Source organism: Argentina anserina, chromosome 4 (genome assembly GCF_933775445.1).
Source record: "Argentina anserina chromosome 4, drPotAnse1.1, whole genome shotgun sequence".
Lineage (NCBI taxonomy): Eukaryota > Viridiplantae > Streptophyta > Magnoliopsida > Rosales > Rosaceae > Argentina > Argentina anserina.
In genome coordinates, this window is record NC_065875.1 from 24,861,231 (window position 1) to 24,886,575 (window position 25,345).

At 38.2% G+C, this 25,345-nt stretch overlaps 4 protein-coding genes across 5 annotated transcripts; all 4 read left to right on the forward strand.

Annotated features, from left to right (window-relative positions):
- The first annotated feature begins 2,158 nt into the window (after positions 1 to 2,158).
- Positions 2,159 to 4,384, forward strand: LOC126792779 (binding partner of ACD11 1). The gene is made up of 5 exons (XM_050519257.1): positions 2,159 to 2,275; positions 2,401 to 2,529; positions 2,628 to 2,703; positions 3,505 to 3,618; positions 3,746 to 4,384. Exons 2-5 carry the CDS (start codon positions 2,414 to 2,416, stop codon positions 4,172 to 4,174), a joined length of 735 nt encoding a protein of 244 aa, XP_050375214.1. The 5' UTR covers positions 2,159 to 2,275; positions 2,401 to 2,413; the 3' UTR covers positions 4,175 to 4,384.
- Positions 4,385 to 4,839: 455 nt separating this feature from the next.
- Positions 4,840 to 10,540, forward strand: LOC126792764 (sucrose transport protein SUC3). Of its 2 annotated transcripts, none has more exons than XM_050519236.1 (15): positions 4,840 to 5,384; positions 5,876 to 5,941; positions 6,066 to 6,164; positions 6,254 to 6,318; positions 6,400 to 6,484; positions 6,605 to 6,638; positions 6,765 to 6,864; positions 7,118 to 7,193; positions 7,809 to 8,147; positions 8,315 to 8,458; positions 8,588 to 8,821; positions 8,911 to 8,974; positions 9,057 to 9,100; positions 9,535 to 9,797; positions 10,263 to 10,540. In XM_050519236.1, exons 1-14 carry the CDS (start codon positions 5,079 to 5,081, stop codon positions 9,700 to 9,702), a joined length of 1,824 nt encoding a protein of 607 aa, XP_050375193.1. In that variant the 5' UTR covers positions 4,840 to 5,078; the 3' UTR covers positions 9,703 to 9,797; positions 10,263 to 10,540. The 2 variants fall into 2 exon arrangements, with proteins under 2 accessions (XP_050375193.1, XP_050375194.1); XM_050519237.1 differs by having other exon boundaries at positions 5,302 to 5,384; positions 6,279 to 6,318; positions 10,263 to 10,539.
- A 4,089-nt stretch (positions 10,541 to 14,629) lies between these two features.
- LOC126792777 (homeobox-leucine zipper protein ATHB-13-like) lies at positions 14,630 to 16,465 on the forward strand. The gene is made up of 3 exons (XM_050519255.1): positions 14,630 to 15,021; positions 15,117 to 15,499; positions 15,868 to 16,465. Exons 1-3 carry the CDS (start codon positions 14,883 to 14,885, stop codon positions 16,258 to 16,260), a joined length of 915 nt encoding a protein of 304 aa, XP_050375212.1. The 5' UTR covers positions 14,630 to 14,882; the 3' UTR covers positions 16,261 to 16,465.
- Positions 16,466 to 19,193: 2,728 nt separating this feature from the next.
- Positions 19,194 to 19,843, forward strand: LOC126792786 (uncharacterized). Its single transcript, XM_050519264.1, has one exon. The coding sequence runs from the start codon at positions 19,194 to 19,196 to the stop codon at positions 19,770 to 19,772; it is 579 nt and encodes a 192-aa protein (XP_050375221.1). The 3' UTR covers positions 19,773 to 19,843.
- Positions 19,844 to 25,345: the final 5,502 nt, after the last annotated feature.

The window sequence follows — 25,345 nt, forward strand, 5'->3', positions numbered from 1 at the left end:
CCTTGGTGAGAAACACGAAAGGAAGAAGAAGCTTCAATATGTGGGTTTTGGTCTTTTGACCAAAGTTGGACTTTCTCTCCTTTTAAATAAAAGAATGGAGGGTTGAGATTAAAAAGTGAGAGTCGATCCAAACGCTCTAATTTAAAAGTCTGGTCAGAATTTAAAATGAAAAGAAGAGTAATTAGAATGGAGGGCTAGGATCAAATTTGGGAAAAGGTGGAAGAGACAAATGTGTATGATCTCTTCACCTATTTTCTGAATAAATATGAATGATTTTCTAATATTGCCAAATTTTGAAAAATCATAGAAGATAGCTCGAATCTCAGAAAAATATTCTGGAAGTACCGGTGAACTCATAACGACCTGAACTTAATTTTCGTAGCTTTAGATTGAAGAATTGAAGAAGTTAAAAAATCGTCGTAGGAAGAAATTACTTATTACTTTAGAATTTTACCAACAATTATTAACTTTGTCGTAACCTCCAAAGTTAGTACGGTAAAATTCTCGGGACTCAGACCAATGATCGACCGTTGGGAGAAGCCGAGCTCCGGATGAATGTAAAAGTATGAGGCAGACGATGAGCATTTGTGATGATAAAGTTTGTAGAAGTTATGAGAAGTAATTATATACACAACACATTGACAAATTCTCTCTCTCTCTCTCCAAATATATATATATATATATATATATATATTTGGTGACTTTATATAATTAATTTTTTCTCAAATTCCCATAAGGGATTGTCTATTAACTATTACACTTACACTTGCACCTACAATTCATGTCAGTTTACTGACTATTACAATTAGCACTCTTCGACAGTCCACCCTTGGCACCTGCCAGACAGTGGAACTCTTGCCATAACTTATAAATAAAAATTAATGAATACTGTAATTGTTACAAAAACAAAAAATTCACCACGTTGTTCTTAATATGTCCATCTAATGAGGACCACTGTAATAAAGACTAGTTGAAGACTTTTCGATTTATGGTTAAAAATATTCATTTTTGATTGAATTTTTACAATTCATCGGTTTAATTTATAAGTCTATATGATTAGACTTATTTCTCGTTAAAAGGGCCTATATGATGGTTAATTATCACTTGATTCACTTTCACTTTTACGGAAGGAAATTTGTCTCATACTACCCTAATTAAATGCCAAGTGTCTTTTTTTTAATTATAGTATTATAAAATACACTTGATATTTTTTAGGGTGGTGGAGATGAGATGAGCATGATACAAACATGCGACAAATTTGTTTCCCAATTTTACGAGAATTTTTTCAGTACAACGGGAGAACCAAATCATCAAGACCAGTGGTCCTCCCTAACCAATAGTATGTCGCCACATGGTATTTTTAACTGGTCGATCTATTGCTTCACTAATGCGACATTCGTTAAACTACTCTACCTCTGTTATCTCTTCCCCTCTATCGGTTCTAAAAAACCCATACTTGATCCAGATCTATCACTTCATCGACTTTGTATACACTCCCTTTCAATGGCCAATGTTCGTTCTGGTTTTCATTTTTTTATGCCTTAAACTCATATTTGCATTTAAAAAATGTATGATAAGATCTTGAGTTCTTGTTTCATTCATTCTCATCTCACATTGATTCTCTGAAGTTGTGGCTGATCAAGCCATCAGAAGAAGATTACCACTTGACAACTAATGAAATTAGAGATGTGATCAAGCTAAAAGACCTTAATCCCATGTCAATTAAACCCAAAACTCATTCGACAAAGAAAAGAAGAGAAAAGCCAGATGGATCTCAAATGCTCAATATCAATCCTCTTCTTGAAATTCTACCCATAACTAAAACCCTGCTTGTTATTGGACATATCCATTGATTGTGAAGATAAGAAGAACATGAACTGAAGAGTTGAGTTTGCCTTTTTCTGATTGCTTGCTAACGGCAAAATCCTCTGTTTAGCGGCCAAAGGTTGAGGTTTTGTGTTGGGTGGCTGAGGTGTCAGAATTAAACATGTGTTGCTATCTTATTGGATAGGCAGACCATGTGGCAATGATGACTGGTGCTCCCGTTGTACTGAAAAATTTCTCCACTTTTACACTACACTCTTTTTGAACCCAGCTTCATATATAATTAAAGCCCAACTCGGCCCATAATTTTACGGGTGAAACTTGTTAACGACCCGCGACAGTTGGCAGAGCACAGTTGGCTTCGTCTCCAAAGCGTTGAAGCTCCTCCTCTTCCTCCTTCTCGATCTACAGACTTTTTTCTTTTAGCAAATCTCGATTCACCTAGTCTGAGGTGCGTAGTTAGTTTCTTTTTGTTAATCTTTCTTATTCTGTGATTATTAGCTTAATCATTTTCTAACCATCCGTTTTTCCATCTCTGCTTATTCTCAATCGGATTTTGATCGATCGTCCTATTAGGTTATCGGGGAATATGAGTCGCGGTGGATTTGCCGTTGAAGTTACCGGCCTGTCTCCTAGAGCAACCGAGAGGGATGTCTATGATTTCTTCTCCTTCTCTGGCTCAATCGAAACCGTTGAGATCGTCAGGTATAGACGAGCAATTTGTACCTGACTTCATAGTTTTACCTTAGTTCTTTCGTTTTCGGTTCATTTTACTTTGATTGTTTGGTTTGGGAAATTTACAGATCGGGTGAGTGTGCATGTACCGGTTATGTGACGTTCAAGGATTCCTATTCTCAGGAGACTGCTTGCTTGCTCAGTGTGAGTCTATCCTTGACTCATTTTGCAATTTCAATTTACTAATAACTGTTTAGGATTCTTTGAGGATGCTTTGATTAATGCAGTACTGTATTTTATCAGTAGTGTTTGTGGCTTTTCTATAAGCGTATCTGAAAATTTAAGCATAGGCTGTAGAGTTGTTCGTGTTTTAGTGATCATGTATAGTGCGAATTGTGCTGTTTATTAGCTTTATGACTTGCCAAAGGCCTTTTGGATATACTGATATATGCTTATAGGAGTTAGCATGTGAAATTGGGCGTTCTGATTTGGTTAAAGTAAAAGATTAAGTAAAGAAGGATATGCTAAAGTTTTAACAACATAACATGCTACCTAAGTTTAACCGAAGTTTTTTAAGAAAGCGGTTGAGTGAGTTAGACAATTACAAGATTCTCAAATATGTAGAGAGGAGTATTTGTTTGCTTTATCGAAAGTGCCTCCAATTAATCACAATTACCTGCTTGGCTTGTTTCATGTTCCTTGCATGTCCCTTTGCTCCAGGTCATATCATTTATTGATATCTCCTGGTACGTGAAGATATTGATATTTTCCCTCTTTTAGTTGCATAAGAAACTGCTCGTAAACCAAGAGGGTCCTGTTTTTTAGTTGTTTCTCGTAAATTTCTTGTGAACTTATCGAAAGTGCCTCAATCTCTTTTGGTTGTTTCTTGTTCCATCCTAGCCTGTCTTACTTTTCAGGGCACTTATTTGTGATTTCAATAGTCTGACTCAATGATGATTTGTTACAACTGATTCCTGATTTATCCTCATAATCTTATTGTCTCAGGGTGCCACTATCATTGATCAACCTGTGTGCATAACTCGCTGGGGGCATTATCAAGATGAATTTGACTTTTGGAACAGGCCTCAATCAAGGGACAATGAAGACACTCATTCAACTGTATACACCTTTTGTATCTTTAATCTATGATATAATGTAGTTGCTTGCTGGGTTGCATATTTGCACACAAACATTTGATGTGATTTATTGTTACGACAAATTATAATGTGTACTTATGTATCTGCAGCATCCACAAACAAGCCAAAATGTTCCTACTGCTGGAGAAGTGGTGTCTGTAGCACAGGAAGTAGTCATGACCATGTTATCCAAGGGATATGTGCTGGGAAAAGATGCATTAGCCCAGGCGAAATCATTTGACGAGTCTCATCAATATTCAGCGACTGCAGCAGCCAGGGTTGCTGAGCTGAGTGAGAGAATTGGCCTCACTGATAAGTTCTGTGCAGGTGTTGAAGCTGTGAGATCTGTGGATGAGCGGTACCATGTATCAGAGCTCACGAAATCAGCCATATCAGAGACTGGAAGAAAAGCCGCAGAAGCTGCGAATGCCGTGGCAAACAGCAGCTACTTTTCCAAAGGAGCCCTTTGGATGTCAGGTGCACTTAACCGAGCAGCTAAAGCTGCAGCTGATTTGGGCAATCGTGGTGTTTCACAGTAACGTGTAATTCTATATAGTTAAGATACTCCTGTAAAATTGTTATTAGTTTGTAGTTTGATACTTCCTGACTATGGTGCTGGTATACAATGTGGTTACAGAAAGAGCAGGAATGGTGGAGGTGTGATATATCATTAGAAAATTTGGGAACCCAATAGCCAGTAAGAGCTGAGTCATGATCCAGTCATCAGCTATCAATTTGTTTTTAAAGTATTGCCAACTAGTTTTATAGATTGATTTTTGATCTCGCAACAAACGATACGCCTGGGAATATTTTATGGTTTCAACTCGAAATGTCACACTAAATATCTGGAAGATTAAAGCGTCATTACTCGGGAAAATTGGAAACTTCAAATCAGGAAGAGTCGCCAGAACGTAGAATTGACTCCAGGTCGGTGAGCTCAGTTCAGACGTCCACACAATCACCATTCATCCAAATCAACGGTCCATATCAAAAGACGACCCCTTTCCTTTGACACTAAGCATGGGCTTAGCATGAAAGATACACAACGCCGCATGTTTAGGTTTAAACAAAAATCACGCGGTGGCCCACAAAAGCAACTTTAACGGGCCTCTTTTCCTTGGCGCGGGCCCACTTATTCGATCTAACCGAACGCAAGGCGCCGCTGTAGGAGTCGCCTCATGGTGCCGCGAAGCAGCCGAAACAAAACCCCTGTATTGCGATCGAGACTCTCCAATTCCACACCCGCCCAAATTTGACTGTGACCCTGGAAATTCCAATCTTCTCTCTCAGTTTTAATTTCTTCGATTCTCAGATCTTTACGGCGGACACCTAGATCGCTACGCCGCAGCATTTCTACTTCCACAGTTTCATGTACGGTTGATTCATTCAAGCTCTTCTCTGAGTCGCCGTCGACCGAGTTACTGAGTCACTGGCCGAGTCGCGATGGCGGGGAAGACCGACTCGGTGTCCATTCGGGTGCCGTACAGGAATCTGAAGGATACGGAGGTTGAGATGATGGGGATGGACGAGCCTCATCATCGGATCGACCTCAATTCCGCTACGCCGTCGCCGTCGTCGTCGTCGTCGCCGGCTGGGGTTTCGAAAGGAAGCGGCGACATGTCGCCGATGCAGAGTGTGGCGGTTCCTAATCAGAACACGCTGATGACGTTAATTCTCAGCTGTACGGTTGCCGCCGGCGTTCAGTTTGGTTGGGCGTTGCAGCTTTCGCTATTAACTCCATATATACAGGTCCAATTCTTATCGGAGTCATGAGCTTTTAGTTTCCTGAATTCCTAGTTTTATTGATATTGTAGAAACTGCAATAAGCTCCAGGAAAGTTAGTTAGGATTTAGAGAAGTAAGGAAGTTAGATTATTGATAGACGATTGTGCTTTTATATTGGTTATGCATAATATACACTAACATAGTTTGTAAGAAATGTTGAACTTGATTCACATTGCAATGCCGCTTCATTTCTCTTCATGTTGGTTTGTTAATGCAGTGCTAGAAGTTGTGATTGTAAATTTGTAATATAACTAATATGGAGAGATTGTGTCTTCTGTATGTCACCACGTTCTTATGCGTTTAGTATCAGTGGGTGCTAGTATTCATCTCTATCTTGCCATTGTCATTCATACAGTTCTTATTCTGCATCATGTTGCGTACCTTTTATCTTGAATTTGACGCTGATATGATGAACTTACCTTACCTTTTTTTTTTGATGTTCGAGTATTGTTGCAGACACTTGGAATAGGGCATGCATTTTCTTCGTTTATTTGGCTTTGTGGCCCTATTACGGGCCTTGTGGTAAGTGATGGTAGTCAGTTTCAGTAATTTATCAATTGTACTCGTACCTTTTCAGCCTTGATCTGTTAAATTTTTTATGCCAAATTAACGCATGTAGTTCTCGGGGAATTTTTTTTTTGTCAAGGTTCAACCCTGTGTTGGTATTTGGAGTGACAAATGCTCTTTAAAAATGGGGAGAAGGCGCCCCTTTATACTTGCAGGATCTCTCATGATCTCTGTTTCTGTGAGTGCATCATTGCAATTTATTTTCATTTAAATTTAATTCAAGTACAGGTTGTGTCTTTATTTGCTAAACCAAGTCTTGTAATATAGGTGATATTAATCGGATTTTCTGCAGACATTGGATACTTAATAGGAGATACACACGAGCATTGCAGGTTTGTCACCATTTTAATTTCTTTGTATTATATGTCGCAAAAACTCGTCTACTGTTAGCCAACTCATCTAATTAATTGCAGAACCTTCAAAGGTACCCGTACGAGGGCAGCTTTTGTATTTATTATCGGATTTTGGTTGCTGGATCTTGCTAACAATACAGTGCAGGTTAGTGTTCTGAGACTATTAAAGACAAGCACACTTGTACTTTGAATACTTAGATAACAAAGTGTTCCATTTTACAAGGTTCTTATGATTGAGCACAAAATGAAACTTTTAATTTTGTAGGGACCAGCACGTGCTCTTCTAGCTGACCTATCAGGTGACCTCTCTCTCTCTCTCTCTCTCTCTCTCTCAGTCACCACAAATTTTATGTTTTCTTGGGTATGTCATTTAACTTACAGTACACACTATCTGAACAAAAATCCTGATCATTACTATATTTCAGGTCCTGATCAACGTAACACGGCCAATGCTGTGTTTTGCTCATGGATGGCTGTTGGTAACATCCTTGGATTTTCAGCTGGAGCAAGTGGAAATTGGCACAGGTGAGACCATCAACTCATGTTATTACTTTAATGTTATTCTTTCAGTTCTGTATTGAGTGTTTTTTTGAAGCTTTTATTATAACTTTTCCTTCTTATCGCCTCTTCTTGTTTCTAAAGTTGTGCCATTTGAAACAAATTAAATGCTAATGTTGTTGTGCTTACTGAAATCTGCTTTCTCATTAAGATTATCTGCTCCGGACAATACCGTTTGTCATGCAACTTCGTTTTGTATCTGAATTTTTTTTCTTTACAGGTGGTTTCCTTTCTTGCTGAGTAGATCTTGCTGTGAAGCCTGTGGAAATCTTAAAGCAGCATTTCTTTTAGCAGTGGTAAGTTATGAGTAACACAGAAGCTCATATATCTAGACATCAGCTACTTCAGTTTGAGAATCTTGTCAGTAACATTGTTTAAGTGCTAATTGAGTGACATTTCACTTTGTTTTTTTCTTTTGGTCCGAGACAATTAACTTCTATCTCCATGTTTGCGAGTAACTTCAGGAGTCATAGCTGAGTGATGATCCTGATTCACTCTATACTCTATTACTATATATTGCTAAGCATATGTGATTCACGTCTGGTACTTCAGTTCGTGGTTTTATGCTTAATCAATTTTTCATCAAAATGCCCCCCATATATGTATTTTATTTCTACTGTATGTATGAAATAAGTACTAAAAGGCTTGGTCGGCCGTTTATCATATTTTTTATACTGAAGTTTTGGGACAGAGTGGGATACAATCCTACAATGTATATGGTGGTTCTGCTTAGGGGACTAAAGTTTCTGAAATTCTCATTTTGACTTATTCTTAATTCTCTACACTAGCTCATCAGCCCATTCAATTTTTGGTGAGGAGAAAAGAAAAGGCCTGCAGGTTCTAGCTGTGGATATCTGTGGATATATGCTATTCTGTAAAACCCTATATGCTAATTCTCGATATGTGTGCAGGTATTCCTCTTGTTTTGCACACTTGTTACTATACATTTTGCCAAGGAGGTCCCACTCATTGCATATCAGCCCATGCGTGTATCAGATTCAGCTCCTTTATTGGAGGAACATTCAAAATCATTGTCCAATAGGCCAGTTATAGATAATGCCAATCAGAATGGAAGTGCTAATGGATATGTGAAAGATAGAAATGTAAAACATCCCCTCCCAAATGTTGAGGAAGTTCAAAATGGTGGTTTTCAGGATGGGCCAGGAGCAGTGTTGGTAAATTTATTGACTAGTTTAAGGCACTTACCACCAGCAATGCATTCAGTCCTCATTGTTATGGCTCTTACTTGGGTACATGCCATTCCTATCTCCATGACTGTGTCTATGTCATCCTTTCTATCAGTACTTCCCTGATTTCCTAGTTTTCATTAACCATTGGGGTTTTGAGTGTGTATTTCCATTATGGGGTTCCTTCTTGAACTTAAAAAGCTTCCTTGTTATTGTGATGCTTCATGCAGTTATCCTGGTTTCCATTCTTTCTTTTTGATACGGATTGGATGGGGAGGGAAGTTTATCATGGAGATCCTACAGGGAACTTGTCTGAAGTGCGTACATATGATCAGGGTGTCAGACAAGGTGCATTTGGTTTATTATTGAATTCGGTAAGAACTCCAACTTGACAACCAGTACTTCTTCTGTTTGAGAAACTAAATAATAGTTTTATCTAGGATCCATAATTTACTGCCAATCAACCTATGATTAAAGCCCTTTTCTTTTTTTCTTTGGTTTAGGTCGTTCTTGGAATTAGTTCTTTCCTAATTGAGCCGATGTGTAAGCGGATGGGGTCAAGGCTAGTTTGGGCTATGAGCAACTTTATTGTGTTCGCCTGCATGGCAGGCACTGCTATTATAAGTTGGATATCTGTAGGAGAGTATAATAAAGGGATTGAACATGTAATTGGAGGGAATGATAATATCAAAATTGCTTCTCTGATTGTTTTTGCTCTTCTTGGGTTTCCTCTTGCTGTAAGTATCAGTGTAATTTCTTTTACAATGTTGATACCACTCTATTCTGCCTATAAGTACAAGAGTACTGAGATGTTTTTATGTTGCAGATCACATACAGTGTTCCCTTTTCTGTTACAGCTGAGCTGACTGCTGATGCAGGCGGCGGACAAGGTTTGTATAGATTTCACCTTTTGTACCTGTTGTTACTGAACTTAGAGATTATGATTCTGAGGTACTTGTACTGTTGATGCAGGACTGGCTATAGGAGTTCTGAATCTGGCAATTGTCATCCCACAGGTAGTTAAGATGCACTATCCGAAATTATCACTAACTGGTTAAGCTGAATTAAGTTGTTCTGAAACTTGTGTTTACTTGCTTTCTTAAGGTAACTTAATATTCTATCTTTAATATTTTTCTCTGGAATGGGCCACGCTTGGCCTTGTCAAAACTTAATGACTGACGCCTGACAAACTTGAAGTTGGACAGGCCAAGAGTGTGGCTGTGATAAGTTCTAATGGAGCGCGGGTTGAAACTTGTTCATCATATATTTGCTGTAGTTATTTTCCTGGTTCTTAGTTTTTCTGATACTTTTAACTAAGAACATCAATTTTATTCATTATTTTTTTAGCACCTCTGCATTTGGATCTTCACGTGATTAACAATCACAGGCTTTCAAACTTGTTGTATTTTGATTTTATCATTCTGATACAATATGTTGTTGATATGTTCAGATGATTGTGTCTCTCGGTGCGGGGCCATGGGATGCTTTATTTGGTGGAGGAAATATACCTGCCTTTGTTTTGGCGTCTTTTGCTGCCCTTGCTGCTGGCATTTTTGCAGTTCGCAAGCTACCAAATCTATCAAACAGTTTCACGTCGACTGGTTTCCATTTTGGATAGTGTTGGGCAGCTCTTTAGGTGATAATCACACCATGCGCGACTCTTATCAACAATACAGGAGCTTTGGCTCCCTGAAGGATGGTTCTGACATTTGCGTACGTATAACATTCTTATCAATAGAATTACCCAGTCCATATTCAATTCATTCTTTTTTTCCCTCACTTTTTGTGGGTATCTGTACTCTGTAGAGTATATATTCTCAGTTATTATAAAAGAGATATACGTGCATATATTTCTCACTTGCTCATTGTTCATCACTTCAACTAAATTTAGTTAAGCATATTTGGCATACTGAATAAGGCGTTTGACCATTCTTGTAATACTTCATCGACTCTGTATATAATTAGGAGGTGGTAATTGGCATGCGTATGTGTTTCAATTTCTAAATGACACCCATTTGTCAACATAACTATCGTATCATTTGTAAGTTAATGGTACTGGAATACATCCAGAATCATAATTAGGCTATTATATTATGTTCATATTTTCTATTCGAATCATTCATCTGAGTTATTTTGATTACATTACTGACGCCGGCTGAAGTACCTAGGTTTTCTCAGGCCTCCACTGTTACTTCCACGCTCAGCTTCCCCATCCAGGAAAGCCGCCAATGGTGGTCATGCTGATCCACTGTTACTGGAAATAGATCGGTTTTGTGAAGACATGCCTTAAGGAGACTAGCCTAACAAGTTTTTACTATCTTTATACAGATTGCTAACTTTTAGCAACACTGGTATCATATTGTAATCTTGGACATTGTATAGAAGAAAATGCTCTTTGATAATGAGAATTAAAACAAAGAAATCTGTAAACTATGATACTGGCTGTTAATTAATTGACCACATATTAGTCGAGCCACCATAGACTGATGTAGCGTCGTTGTCCAGGTCACAAGTCTTGCGTCGCGGTCTGGCTTACCCAGATGTTTCCCCTCGATAGCAATACGCCAATCTTTGATGTGAGTGGCATTCCAGTTCCTTCTTTAAACTTCGCTTACAAGTGGCTATGAACCTTGGCTTGGCTTTCGGGCGTGTAAAATGGCAAACATCCGAAACTGTTGGCAGGTCTATTCTAAACCATTCCCTTTCATCTAAATCCATATGTTATGGCCAAGTTATCAGCATGCAAATTCTGCAACAGTTTGTTTCTATTTTTCTTCTCACCCATCTCTTTCCTTCTAGTTTCAACACTCATCACTTCAGCATTGTCTGCATTACTCTCCAAATTTCCAGGTGGGTCCTCCGTAATGGACGGCTCCGATGGATGGGCCACCTCACTCTCGCCACAGGAAGCTCATCGTGGCCACGAGCTGCAATGTGAACAGTAGCATAATCAATAGAGAACAGTTTATATGTTAACCAGTAGTTGAGGAATCACTATCAGATCATATCTCCTATGCCCAAAAGCAAATCCCTGAAAACAATAAAAATCGTTGAAATTCATTTATAGAAAAAGAAAAGAAGAAAGAAAAACCTCTTGGGATCTTGGCTTTCAATTTGGAGAGATTTAAACGTGACGTCGAGCTATGCAACCAAAGGCACATGAAAACGCACCAGAAGCCATGAGAGCATGTGCCAGAGGAGAAGATTAAGCTCTTTCTTTTCTAATTTCAGCATCACCTTACTTGCAGACACAGACACAAGTTGTTATATATCTTTCTCCTCATTCTTTCTTGCCAACTAAACAAAGAATAAAACCCCCTGAAACAAATAATGGCTAACAGATAGATTAGATCATTTTACATCATTAGAATTAGATAGCAGGCTAGGCACCATGAGGAGTAGAGCTTCAATAAGGCCGCCTGTGCCACGTGGACGATGCGACCGACCAATGAGGTGCTAGCAGGCCATCGCTGTGAGGATATTTTCAGCATTCAATCGTTCTATAGTAGGGATGTTTTCGGAAGACTGACGTGTGGCGTGTTCTCATTGGACGGCCGCAGTTAACCACGTAGCTCAGGGGCCTTATCGGACACATTCTCACTAGGAGGAGGAGTAAGGAGAACATGCATCCACCCTATTCCAATGGATTTGGGGGCACAATGGCACAACTAAATACTAATATAAGCATGTGATTTAGCCAAGAGTTCCTTGTCTTTGGCAAACAACATGAAGCAGAACTTCTATTTCATATACCAGTAGGACCTTCCCATGTCCTATCATATACAATATTGTACAGTACAGATGTTCTAGTCGATCTCTTATTACATAAAATACACAAAGATGCATAATTCAGTATCTCCCTTCTTACAGAGTAAGGCTGCTAATGATTTCTTCATCAAAGAAATAAAAATCCCACAGTAGTTGACAACTTCACAATTCGCACCCATTCTTTCACAATAAAGAAAGAAATAGCCGTCAGAACAAACCCATGTCCTTTTGCATGTAATCTACTGCATGTCTTTAATTCATAACCAACTACTCGAGCGATGAGAACCTCTTTCTTTTTCCTTTTTCTCTGTGAAAAGTAGGGGGCTCTGTATATATGATTGTAACATCATGATGATATGTATCTTAACAAGAAACCAAATATGCGATTTAAAATCTCATTTGTTTGACGTGCTTCTGATCAGAAAATCGTCAGGGGTCAAATGTCAATCTTATATATACATACACATAAATAAATACACACACAATCACCAAGGTGACGAGGATTGCATGATTATGGATTTATGGTTCTCACTTATTAACTGGGTGTTGGATTCATATGTTAGATTCTTTAATCCTTTCATGGGTCCTCACTATCTGTTTCTGATGAACTGGGGAAGAAACAGGGATAGGACCTTGATCAATATTCATAAAGTACTTACTAGTCCAACATTTATGGCCAGGCTAGGCTAGGATAGGTATATAACCCCTAAATCCTTTACTTGTAGTAGAAGTTGCCCCTACTAACGCTCCCTTCCCTTTCTCTTATCTTCATTTCATGATCATGCTACAACAGTAATGTTGTACACAGGTCCTTTCAGCCCATGATAATTTGATTCCCCTTTATATATGTGGAGACTTGAAGTTGACAATCAACTTTGAAATGTAGCTGGGCACCAGCTAGCTGCATTTTGAGTCCCACAGACACACAACCTATTTAGCTTTTTCACTTTTTTTCTTTGAAGTGAAATTTGATGGGATATAAAAGAGTACAAAGTAGAGAGTTACAACAAGAGTATAAAGAAAAGTATCCACCAGAGAAACAAGAGAGTATACACATTTCTACGATACATACACAAAATGGAGTCTCGACCAAAACAAATTGGTCATAACTAACAGAAAGAAAATATAGACCGATACGACAATGAGGTGGGTCTCGTTAACCTTGTTAAAAGAAAATAACCGAGTGAAAATAAAAAGAGAAAAGAGTAATCAATCAATCAATTTTTTAAAAGAAAAGAAAAAGTTTCTGGTTTTTGTTCTGTTGCTCTGTGCAGTACACTCATAGTGACATATGCCATTTGGGAAATGAGGTGGTGTGGCAGAAGAGAGAGGAGCAGTGGGGGGAGAGATAGAGACTTAGAGAGAGATGGAGATGGTTGTAACAAGTATTGTATATTAGGTGGTACACAAGGACAAAGAAAGACACAGCTCTCTAGTAGGGTTGATGACAACAGCCCCTTGCTCGGGCTTTTCAAAACCCCCACCCCCTTTGGCCTCTTCGCCTTTCTTTTCTCTCTCCATTTCTGCTTCAGCATTTTATCGAACACCTTCAATGCATACTTAGCTGCACCAGGGATCAGCTTCAGAGAGCTTCAAGCTTTGATGAGCCTTACAGAACTAAATGATAAATGGGGATGGATATGATGGGAAAGCGCTTCGTCCTAATCCACGATACCTGTTGGTGGGTTAGGTAGCAAACCCTGCCCCCCTCATTGGACCCATCATCTCCCTCCATAGATTCCTCCTCTCTGTGCAGTTACAGTCCTCTTTGGAATTACATATACAGCCAGCCAGCTCATTTTTTTTCTTCTCTTTTTTCCCAAGTAACCCTATTCTCTTCTTTCTACTCAATTATAATATATCACACTCACGAATTTGTTCTTATGGTATATGTGTACAAAATTAAACCCTAGCTCAAATAATGTAATGTCACATAGAGAATCAAGACTGAAAATGCACTCATTTTGGATTGCCCCGTTTAAAGAATGTTTTATAGTACCCCGTAAGTAACACAAGATACACTATAAATAATTATTGAGAATATACATCCCACATTGTGAATTGAGACATAGCATGTAGGTCTATAAGAGTTTGGGTCACTCCATCTATTGCCAATTTGTTTTAGATGTGAACCCTAGATCACTTTATCATGGTATCAGACCGGATTACTCACATCCACGTATGAAGCTCAAATGACTACACACACTCTACATCGAAGCTCAAATGACCACACACACTCTACATCACCCAAAATGTTGTCCACGTGTATGGCTTGAAAATTCTCAAATCTCACATTGGGAATTAAGACCTAATTTATGGGTTTATAAGAGTTTGAGTCAATTCATTTATTACCAATTGGTTTTGGATATGAACCCTATATCACTTTATTAAATTTACTCTAAGGGCTTCTATACTCTTAAATTTCAATATTTTTGAAGACAATTTTCGAAATACTGTATAACTTTTTGTTACTCTCATTTCTGACCTCAAACTAAAAAATATCTGTATAGATTTCTATGTGATATGTAATAAGTTAATGTTATGAACAATGAGTAAATTCGCACCAGATCTTCTTGTCCAAATCTTGCATTTTTGTATGCTTGCATCCAGATAGACTTTAAGAAATCTGCTCCCTAGTAAAAAATTTGACAATTTGAATTTCTTACACAGCTCGTGTAAGAAAGACCAGAGTCTTTATCCTATTTCCTAAACAAGAAATAAAATTTCACTCAGTGATTGATTTCTCATATAAAAGGAGAAATCCTTCCTATAGTATATAAGAATCACAAACACTCTCTCCCTCCCAAAAGTGTGTGTGTGTGTATATATGGAGAAAATATAAATTCCTAGAAGCTGCTGATAAGGTATATAAGCCATCCAGTGCAACAGTTTCTGCACAACCTTCCATTTGAAGAAAACTCAAATCCTCTTTTCTCCAATCTTCATGAGAGCTGCCAGATTTTCATGACACTTCTGGTTAAGGTATACTGTATTTGGTGCCCATGGCAAGAGCTTAATCAAACTTGAGCCATGACTGGGAATGGGATGGCTTTTTTCCAAGCAAATTTCATGCTACAATCTCCTCACCATGAAGATCATCATGAACACCACCAGCCTCCCACGTCTCTCAATCCATTACTGCCTTCCTGCACACCTCAAGACTTTCATGGTAACATAACACTCTCTAGCTAGCTCTTGCCTGCTTTCTTTCTTTTTCTCTCATTCTTACATTTTTCTTGTTTTTTTTTGTTAATATATGTTAAGGTGTTGCATCGTTCCTAGGGAAGAGGTCAATGTCATTTTCTGGGATTGAGTTGGGCACTGAAGAGGGTCATGCGGAAGATGATCTATCTGATGATGGGTCACAGGCTGGAGGGGAGAAGAAGAGGAGGCTGAACATGGAGCAAGTGAAGACACTTGAGAAGAACTTTGAGTTGGGGAACAAGCTTGAGCCTGAGAGGAAAATGCAGCTGGCTAGAGCTCTTAATCTGCAGCCAAGACAGATTGCCATTTGGTTTCAGAATAGAAGAGCAAGATGGAAGACAAAGCAGTTGGAGAAAGATTATGATCTTCTTAAGAGACAGTTTGATGCCATCAAAGCTGACAATGAATCCCTCCAAGCTCACAACCAAAAACTTCAAGCAGAGGTAATACAATTAGCAGCTCTATTATTGAAATGCTTTCATGGTTTGTTAAAATATAGTTCATTTTGAATATATGAGCCCCTTTTCATCACAAAGGTTTTTGCTTTTTGACTTTAATTTTTATTGTTTGTATCATGATTTTCAGAACCCCTTTGAACCAATAATCACTTATTTACATAGTTGCTTTACAACATAGATTGCCCACTTTTTGATTCACTGATTGATCATAATTTGGGGATCAATGGTAATCATGATCCTTAAAGTACACATCTTTCTTACACATACTAAAAACTATTCTGGGTTTTGATTGGTTTCTTGAATATTTAGAGTATGGAACTTGACCATGTCCATTTCTGGTATGGTTCTTGCAGATACTGGCACTAAAAAATAGAGAACCAGCAGAGTCTATCAACCTGAATATAAAAGAGACAGAGGGTTCTTGCAGCAATAGAAGTGACAACAACTCTGCAGAAATCAAGTTGGACATTTCAAGAACTCCTCCAGCTATAGATAGCCCTCTATCCTCTCATCAAAATCCAATTATTACAAGCAGATCCCTTTTCCCTACCTCTACTGCTTCTACTATAAGGCCTTCTGGACTACAACAACTCTTTCATCAAAACCCATCATCAAGGCCTGAGCTACTCCAATGCTCTCAGAAGATGGATCACATAGTAAAAGAAGAAAGCTTGAGCAACATGTTCTGTGGCATTGATGATCAGTCTGGGTTTTGGCCATGGTTGGAACAACACCAATTCAATTGAAGTGTGCTCAAAGAGGCAATCTACCAATTACCAATGATGCTGTATGAGTTTTCTATTATCATAATTCATGTTTTGGGGTACTTAATTAAGATATTATTTATAGGGTTGAATTTTCAAGTGGTGGCAGAGAAAAAAAAAATCCTCATTGAGGAATAAAGGGGTATGTATGTTGACTCTGAAATATATATATACCAAATTACCAATACCATGTTTTCTAGGGTGATTGGAGAAATCACATTTTCCAGTGACTGAATGTGTCGTCATGTTTTTTCTTACTTTGGAATCATGCATTTGTACTACTAGTCTACTATCAAAAGCAAACTTAATGTCGGCAATGGTTCCTGCTGATTTCACTAATGTAGTTCAAACTCTACTATGAAGTTGGTCAGTTACTGAAGCTATAGACTTGAGAGAGATAGTGAAAGAGAGTGACCAAGTTCTCTACCCTAGCTAGAGTAGAAGAGTTTCAAAACTTTGAAGCTTGAAGCAACCGACTGCGTAAGGAGGCTAGGAAATGGTATCCAGCACACAATTCAAGAAGGAAAAAAGACAAGGAGATATGTATATGAAAGATTGGAGGAAAACAGAGTTGGAAAGGGGTCATATTCTCGTGAAGGGGACGTAGGCTAAGATTCATTTTCATATCAAACAAACTAGGCAATGGACAAAAGCTCGAGTATATGCTTCTGTCTGTCTACAGAGGACTGCTCCCACCAGCTCTGTTTTGGCACTCGACCAGCACTCTCTTATGTCTACCTTTCTCTCTGCTTTTGCATTTGAATAGACTATGGCTAGAAATCAAGCGAAGGAGAAGAAGTCATGTGAACTTTGCTGTCACCCACTCCCTTCACCCTTCTTCACCCTTCACAATCCCGCACAGACATCTCATCAGTTCCTCCTTCACCCTTTATATATATATATATATTGATACATTTCTCTCTTACATATATTGGTCCATTTTCTAGCTATATATATAGTTATATACCAGCTCTCTCTTTTCAGTGATGTAATGCTTTATTTTTACTCAATACACACGTCCATTCTGCAACAGTTACTTTCAACTGACCTAAAACAAAAGAACAATCCTATCATCAACTCAGTGAATCATTACCATTATTGTTGCCTCTCTCTGATACCCTTTCAAGATACTTTGATCCTCAGAAGCAACATACTTGACATGCCAGTTATATGATTGCATTGCATGTAAATAGACAGTAGCAATCTATTGCATTGCATGTAAAGCTAAAAGGTCAAGGCTAGGGTTAGCTATCTGCAGCTGTCATTCTGCAAATCACCGTTTTCTGGCATGCATTTGCTTACTGTAATCTGGAGAACATTTAGGCCAAGATCCTTCACAGTTCTTCTTTTATCCAAACAGATAGACTGCATCGATCTGCTTGAAGATTACAACTGTCATAACAGAGAAATATCTCCCAATATAAATAACCCAACTTGAAGCCTGCCCAGAACGAGTCATATATATATATAAAATTAACAAGCATGTGACAAAATCTACAAATATGTATAATATATAGTTGACACTGAATGATGAGAGTGAAAAAGAAAGAAAGCTTGGCACGCAAACAATACAGTACAAATGTGCCGTTATGCATGTTGATGTGTTTTTTCTGTCAAGTAATCCTTTTCATGGGATCATGCTGTGAAAAAATTAAATAATGTTTGGCCATTCAAGGCTGGAAGCTTCGGCATTTTGCTGAAATACGATGCTTTTGGTTTTAGATGGCAACTTATATTTATATACATGACTAATGCAAATGAAGTAGTGGCTGAAATTAACAATTCCCACACAAACAAGAACTCGTTAAGTGGCCACATGCAATTGTAGCTTCACAGCTTAACCAAGCACATTTGTTTGCGAGCACAAATGCACATTTGTTAGGTTTCTATATATTGGATTAGGATAGCACAAGAGTATTTAAACATATAGGGAAGCTCCCTAAAGAGCATGTTTGCGATTTTGAAGACCACAGGCTGAGGATAACATGTGCTCGACACAAAGCATAATACAAGTTATGCGTGCATTATTGCATTAATCTAATCTTAATGCGTTTTAAACTTTTAAGCTACTATGAATTTCTCAATTAGAAGTTCTGTCAACGGATAAGGTAATATATATTGAGTGACTTTTGTGGGATAATGATTTTGAATATGCTAGATATGGGTTTGGGAGCAGGCAGCATTATGTTTTACCAGATCCTATTATGGAACCAACATTTTTTATCTGAGATCAAACTTGCTAGATCTAATTGATGTTATTGGCAGGTGTTGGGGGTGTTATCAAGATGTGGCTTGTTTATGGGTTTGGCTTTGTTTAAATTGTTTTTCGATACGATTTTTCTCATGAAAATTCCACAAATACAAAAAAAGGGCGGACGAGCTCAAATTAATTCACATTCCAACTTCTTATAGTAAATGAAAATGCCTAGTTTTCAATTTCTAACCTAAACGATTAGCCTAAAGTCCAGTTTTAGTATATTGTCAATTGGAACACGTTTTAAAAATCATTCTCTTGAGATTGTGATCCATTTATGAGAAAAAGAAAAAACATTGTATGAACAACAACATAACATATTTCATTCTGACATTGCACTACGATTAACCATGAATTCCCCATTTCCCCTACATAAGATGATAAGATTGTACAAACCATGCAAAATGTAAATACTCAACAAAAATCAACATGAATAAGACGGCCCAAGTCCCAAACAAGGCCAACGAAAGCCGAACCCAATGGTCTTCACTTGTAGCCCAATTTAGTACCAAGTAAACGCCGTGGTTCCTACCTCTCCATTCTCAGCCAATAGAAATTCAGAAAAATCCAAAGCAACACGTACAGATTCAACTACCGACCACCCAATTACGCTCTCTATATCTCCCTCCTGTTCTTTCCTCACTTCTACCGGATAAGCCTAATGGCCTCCTCCTCCCCCGCTTCAATTCTCTCTCCCGCCACCACCACCACCACCTCCTCCATAGTCCACCACCACTCCTCCAAGCTCCCCTTCCCTTTCTCCACCAAACCCACCACCTCTACTTTCTCCATCAACAGACCACTCACCAGACTCCACGTCTCCACCCCAACCAACAACACTTCCAGTACCACCGCCAAGAAACCCACCTCGGAGACCGTCTTCTTCGACGGCGGGGCCCACTACGGCGACCTCGCCGCCAACCTCCTCCTGGGCTTCACTCTCCTCTGGCTCCCGCTGACGTTGGCGGCGGTGTTCCGGGCCTTCTTCCTGAGGTACAGGTTCACCAACCTGCGGGTGACGGTGATATCGGGACTAACGGGACAGGACAGGAGTGACTTCTCGTACAAGGTCATCAAGGACATCCAGGTGGTGCCACGTTTCATCGGCGAGTGGGGTGATATCATCATCACCCTCAGAGATGGCACCAAGGTCGATCTTAGGAGTGTGCCCAAGTTCAGAGAGATTGCCAAGTATTGCTTATCCATGGCTGATAAGCCTGCGGTGGTTAAAGAAACTTGATTCTATAGAAGCTTAATTTCATGCAAAACCCTACTTTTGTATAAGAATTCTGAGCTGTGATTTTATCATGATTAGCGATTACTATTTTTTTTTTTTGTGGATAAGAAATTACTTGGTTGCCATCTCTGTTATGAATGAAGAACTTTATCTGAAAACAGATTGGTGATCGAAATGCCGTTAGGTTATGTAGAACTGCGACACGTAAATGTTTAGAGGATGGACAGTAAGGACCTAGTAGCGTCGCTTGGTATAGGTATGGTGCAACTGTTTAACAAGTGTAATTTGAAATGTTGAAACTTCCGGCGGGTTTTCCCTCGGCAAAATGTGCTTACCCAAAAACACTTGTATTTCAGGTTTTCAAGTCACACTTGTGTGTTACTAACAAGAACAACTAGGTACATTCGAAATATTTGTACAGATATAAGAACACTATTGAAGTATATATTGAATTGGAATGCACATGCACTTCCACAACTCTCGGACCATCATTTGAGTTGAGTAGCAATGTCTTAGCTAAATGGATAGCATTTGAACGAGGATGCTCATTGGATAGATATGCTTCACTAGAGCATTCTAGTGTCTTGGTCTTTGATGTTGTAAACCTTAGTTTTTGGAGGGGAGTTCAGTTCTAGTTTATTTCTTTGTTCAAAACAGAGAAATTTCTCGGAACATGTTTATAATGATCCAGCTAATGGGCCTCTAAGCCGTAAGTGGCTTCAACTGGGTGAAAGGAATGCCCTAATGTTGCCTATAGTCGGGCTTTGGAATCATGTAAAAGCGCACTTATCTAGCTCAAATGGCCCACCTATATGCAGGGGTGGGGTGATATGACCACTAATGACCCATTAGGCATTGTCTATTTGTCTGCAAATCTGGACCCCGAAATCTTATCATCACACTCATTTTAAACTTGGTTGATGGGACACCCTGTCATTTCAACATTTGTTCTTTTTTGCTTGGTTAATCTTCTTTTGAAACAAGAATTAATGGTCCGTTTTCTCATTTTCTGTCAGGTGTCTATGCATGTCTCTCAACTACTACCTATCCATTTTTGTTGTTGCAGTACTAGTAGGGTCAATCATTACCGACTGATATTGTAAGTCATTTTAGAGAAGAGAAAAAACAAAACATTATAATTATGCTCAGCATTGTTTACCTTAGAATGTAAATACAACATATTTTAAGGGTGCTTCTGTGTTTCGTTAAATGTACAAAACAAACAGTGTGATCTTCAGTTCAAGAAGTATTTTATATTTGTATTGTATTTCATAATTTGCTCAAAGAATTTTTACCAAAAACAAAACTAATTACAGCAAATCTATAATGACCTACGCATGGGCTGGTAAATTTGTGGAGCCAGAAACCATCTGTATATAAACAGGGCCCGAGTGTCAATATCCTTTAGCCCACATGCATTTAGCAGCCCCTGGCTGTGGGACACTGGGACGGTTCGTTACTTTGTTCTATAGCTTAACTCCACTTTCTTCTCTTTTTTTGTTTGTTGAAATAATGTGGGGGCTTTGTAGGTCTAGGGCTAGCGAAGATTTATCATTTATCCCTATTCATGATGAAGATTTTGATTCAGGGTCCTAATGAAAGCGAGGCAAAGAGGGGCTGTAATACCCATCAAGTCATTTTGAAAAGAAACTAGTGTAGAGTGCTATGTTATACTTCTAATCAATGAGTACAATATGTTTCTTAAAATGTCTAAAATGAATTGGAGCAGGTAGAAGATGTTGAACGAATGTAAAACATAGAAGGTGCTTGAGTAATTAAGAAGTTTGAAATGCCTAAAAGAAATTTAGCTTAGAACGGGATGAACAAACAAGGAACAAAAACAAGTTGGCATGAAGAGTCTTAATCTTGTGTGATGTTCTTACTTCTTAGTGCTCTTCTTGGGGACCCATGGGACTTTGTAAGGGAATCATGCATTTGGCAGACATCAACTTCAGGTAAAAGAAACCCTTTTTAAAGCTCAATAAAAATGAAACAACTTGGCTACTTCAATCCAAATATCCAATAACGTACATATTCATCATAAGGAAATATGGAGCCGCGCAACTTATGAATTTCACTTGCTCATCGTCTGACAAAACCCGAAAGTACTTCACTGTAAAAGTGAGCAATCATGTGCATATCCCACACACCTACCCTTCTTAGTTCTGAATCATCGCAGCACACTCATACAGTTCTTCGTTTGAGCTTGCCTAGGCAGCCTAGCTACTAGCTACAGAACCACATTCTTTACTGTACTGGTTGAGCTTCTCCCAAGTTTTTGAATATGTTTCGACTTTCAAATCATATTCTTCTGTATAGGTCTTCTGACCAAAAAAAAATATTCTGTATAGGAAACTAGGAATGGTTCAAGTCTTCTGTATAAGATTTCCTATGGACGAGAGAGACGGATGATAAAAAACTGAGAGTTTGAATAGTCAACATCTATAAATATGTTCCAATGCAAAAACATGTGGATATGTTTCAAGGCTGGATCACCTATCTAGGCCTAACGCACAGATAGACGCATGGCTTTATTCCATACTTTGTTCATTAGCTTCAAAGGTTTTTCATTTTCATGGCTTCCCTTCCCTACATGCATGGTTGGGCAGAGTAAAAAGAAATTAAAGGAGAAAAATGGACCAAGCTAACCAGGTCCTCGAGTACTCACAAAAGGAACTGATAATGAGTAAGTTAGCCAAGCTAGCTGGGGTAACTTGCTGCCATTAGGGTTCAGAACTGAAGAAACTTTTGACCATATATTGCAGTGCACCTGTCCGATCTTCATCCTTTTCTCTTCTGGCATGTGGTAATTTGGTTTCCTCAGAAAAAGCAAAAACAGATAGGAGTGTGGGTTATGGGGGGTGAAGATCAATCGGAACTCAGAAATAAAGAGTAGTGTAATGGTGGTGTCAAGGCACGAGGCGCAGAGGAGGTCCTTATTTCCGGCCAGTTAGGATTTTGAGGAGTGCTTATCATGAATTGGTGAGAGCCCGTCTTTAATCTTTATTGAAAGAAGCTAAAGAGAGTGGGATATATATATCGATGGATAGAGACCCATTTTCTTAATTATGTAATACAGAGACTAGTGTGCTTAATTCTGATCATGCAGGTCCCCTTTGTTCTTTGCAGGTTTTGTTTATATGACCGGCCACACTTAAAATTCCCCTTGCCAATGAATGTGTTGTAGCTTTTGGAGCCATTTTTAATACCAATACTTCCTCAATGTAACAGTAGCTTCTTGTTGTTGTTGTCTGATCATGAGAGTTTCTCCAGCTAACCAGTCAATAAGTGGCAGATTCATGCATGAATTGTACAATCTACAGTACTTTGATATTATTAGTCATAAGGATATTTCAATTACAAATTCGATAGGGTTCTATCGATATATATATATATATATATAACATTACTTTGTTACATTTTAAACCCTAGAAATATCACTAATTAGCAACCAATTAGTGGAAGTACTCAATAACTACACAAAACCATTAAGGAAAAGGCTAGTTGAAATTTGACGGTGAAGAAGTCTAAAGTTTAGAATTCATAATTTCTCCCTTGCCGTATAAGTTTAAAGGATAGAAGATTGTAAACAAGTTCCTTCGTGCTTTGTCGTCTTCTACTATTCACCATACTTTCTAGGAAGCAAATAGTGTTACGGATAGATTAGTACACTTTGTTTGTGGTGGTTCCATTAATAGTGTTCGGTTTGAGCAGTCTCATGACATTATACATGATGTGATCTACGAAGATATGTGTGGTGTTTCTCATGTAGCACGGGGTTTTAGTTCTTGGTCTCCCCGTTGTATAATGATTTTATTTTCAATAACAAATGCGATACTCTACTAGGTGATCTTCCTTTTAAAAAAAAAAAACTAAAAACCAATGGTGACTAGGGAGGGTCTACAATATACTCAAAGCAACATCAAAATCAACATAAAGAAATCACACGCACACAAAATTGGGGCAGTATTATAATCAAATACTCATTAGTCTGTCACCCCGGTACATCCAAGTTCCAAGCGCACTTTGAGTACGTAGCCAAGAGACCAAGACCACTCGACCAAAGTGTATGCAATATTCTGGCGGGAAATTCAAAGTTAGTGATAACTATAGCAATGGCTTTCCAGTAGTAGAAGCTGTTTCTGTTGATCGATAAATCGACCATCACCTGTATTTTCAGAATCTTGAGCGCAGCTTAAAAATAAGCCTAGATTAAATTACGCGACTTCTGTATACTCTTTGTTGCCTCACATACGTACAGTCTCAACGTCTATTTGATCACATGGAGTTCTCAAATCTGAAGATATATATATATATATATACTGCGAGTCTGCGAACAAACAAAGTTGTCTGAGTAGTCGTGGAGTCATGGACTCATGGTTCTCTATCCTATGTTTGACTGATTGAGAGCCAATATACTTCAAAAACAAAAGCTATATATTTGAAATAAGCCCGGAATCCATTTGAAGCTAATGATCATGTTGAATAAACCAAGCACAGTTAAACTGAATTCACTGCATAGAATCAAGTCAATCAATGGCGGATCCGGCCCAGATGAACTTGAAGCTCTGGAAAAAAAAATTATGGATTATGTTTAAAAAAAAGTAGGAAGTGAAACAGAGAGTACCGAACCCTTTCTTAGTTTCTCACTTCTCTGTCTCTCACTCTTTCTTCTCATCTTTTTCTCGACTCCGCGTCTTCTTCTTGTCTTCTTCAGTTCAAGCTTGTCGGACGTCACCTTGCCATCACTAGTTCGCCACTCCCCCGCTCCGCTGAAGCTCCAATCTACAAGTTAAGCTCTAAGTTTTTTTCTTTAAAAATTAAATCAAATTATGGATTATGAAATGATTAGAATATAAAATTTGGTGGGTAGGTTAGAGAATTAAAGGTTATACAAACTGGATATATGAGTTTTTAAGTTAAACTATCGATCTAGAATGATTGGAAATTTAGAATCTGAAAAATCGTATATGAATTCGTTTGTGTTGAAATCTCATACATTAGGATTAAGAGTACAACAAGAGTGTCATCTCAAGTTTTGGATAAGATGAATGTTATAGATTAATAGATATATAATGTACTATTTGTAACTGAATTGTAAAACTAAGAGGAAATTGTATAAGAAAGATTAATATGTTAACTTCAATTGTTAGTGTTAGTTGATCTATATGATTGAATGATTCTTAGAGTCATGGTTTCTGACTATGGAGACTGGTGTGGATTGTATGTCATGTTTTCGATTGCACTTGTTATGCCATATTGGGAATTTGTAGAAAGAATGATCCATGAACTTGTATTGTAGTTTAGAGGGAATAACATGTTCCATATTTTAGTTTTGTTGCTTTGATTAGGGCCCTTAGAAATCTGAACATGTCAAACCCTTTTGCATTGCCATGATTTCAGAGACCAAATAACAACTAACATGGAATGAAGAACGTTTATTGCTTTGAATCTTTTATTTTTTTTTCAGCACTCTTGTATTACTCGTGCTAACATTTAAGGTGATTGTTTTAGGATATTGCTTATTGTGGTGTAAATTATGTTTGTAATTGTATTTATCTTTTCACTATATGTAA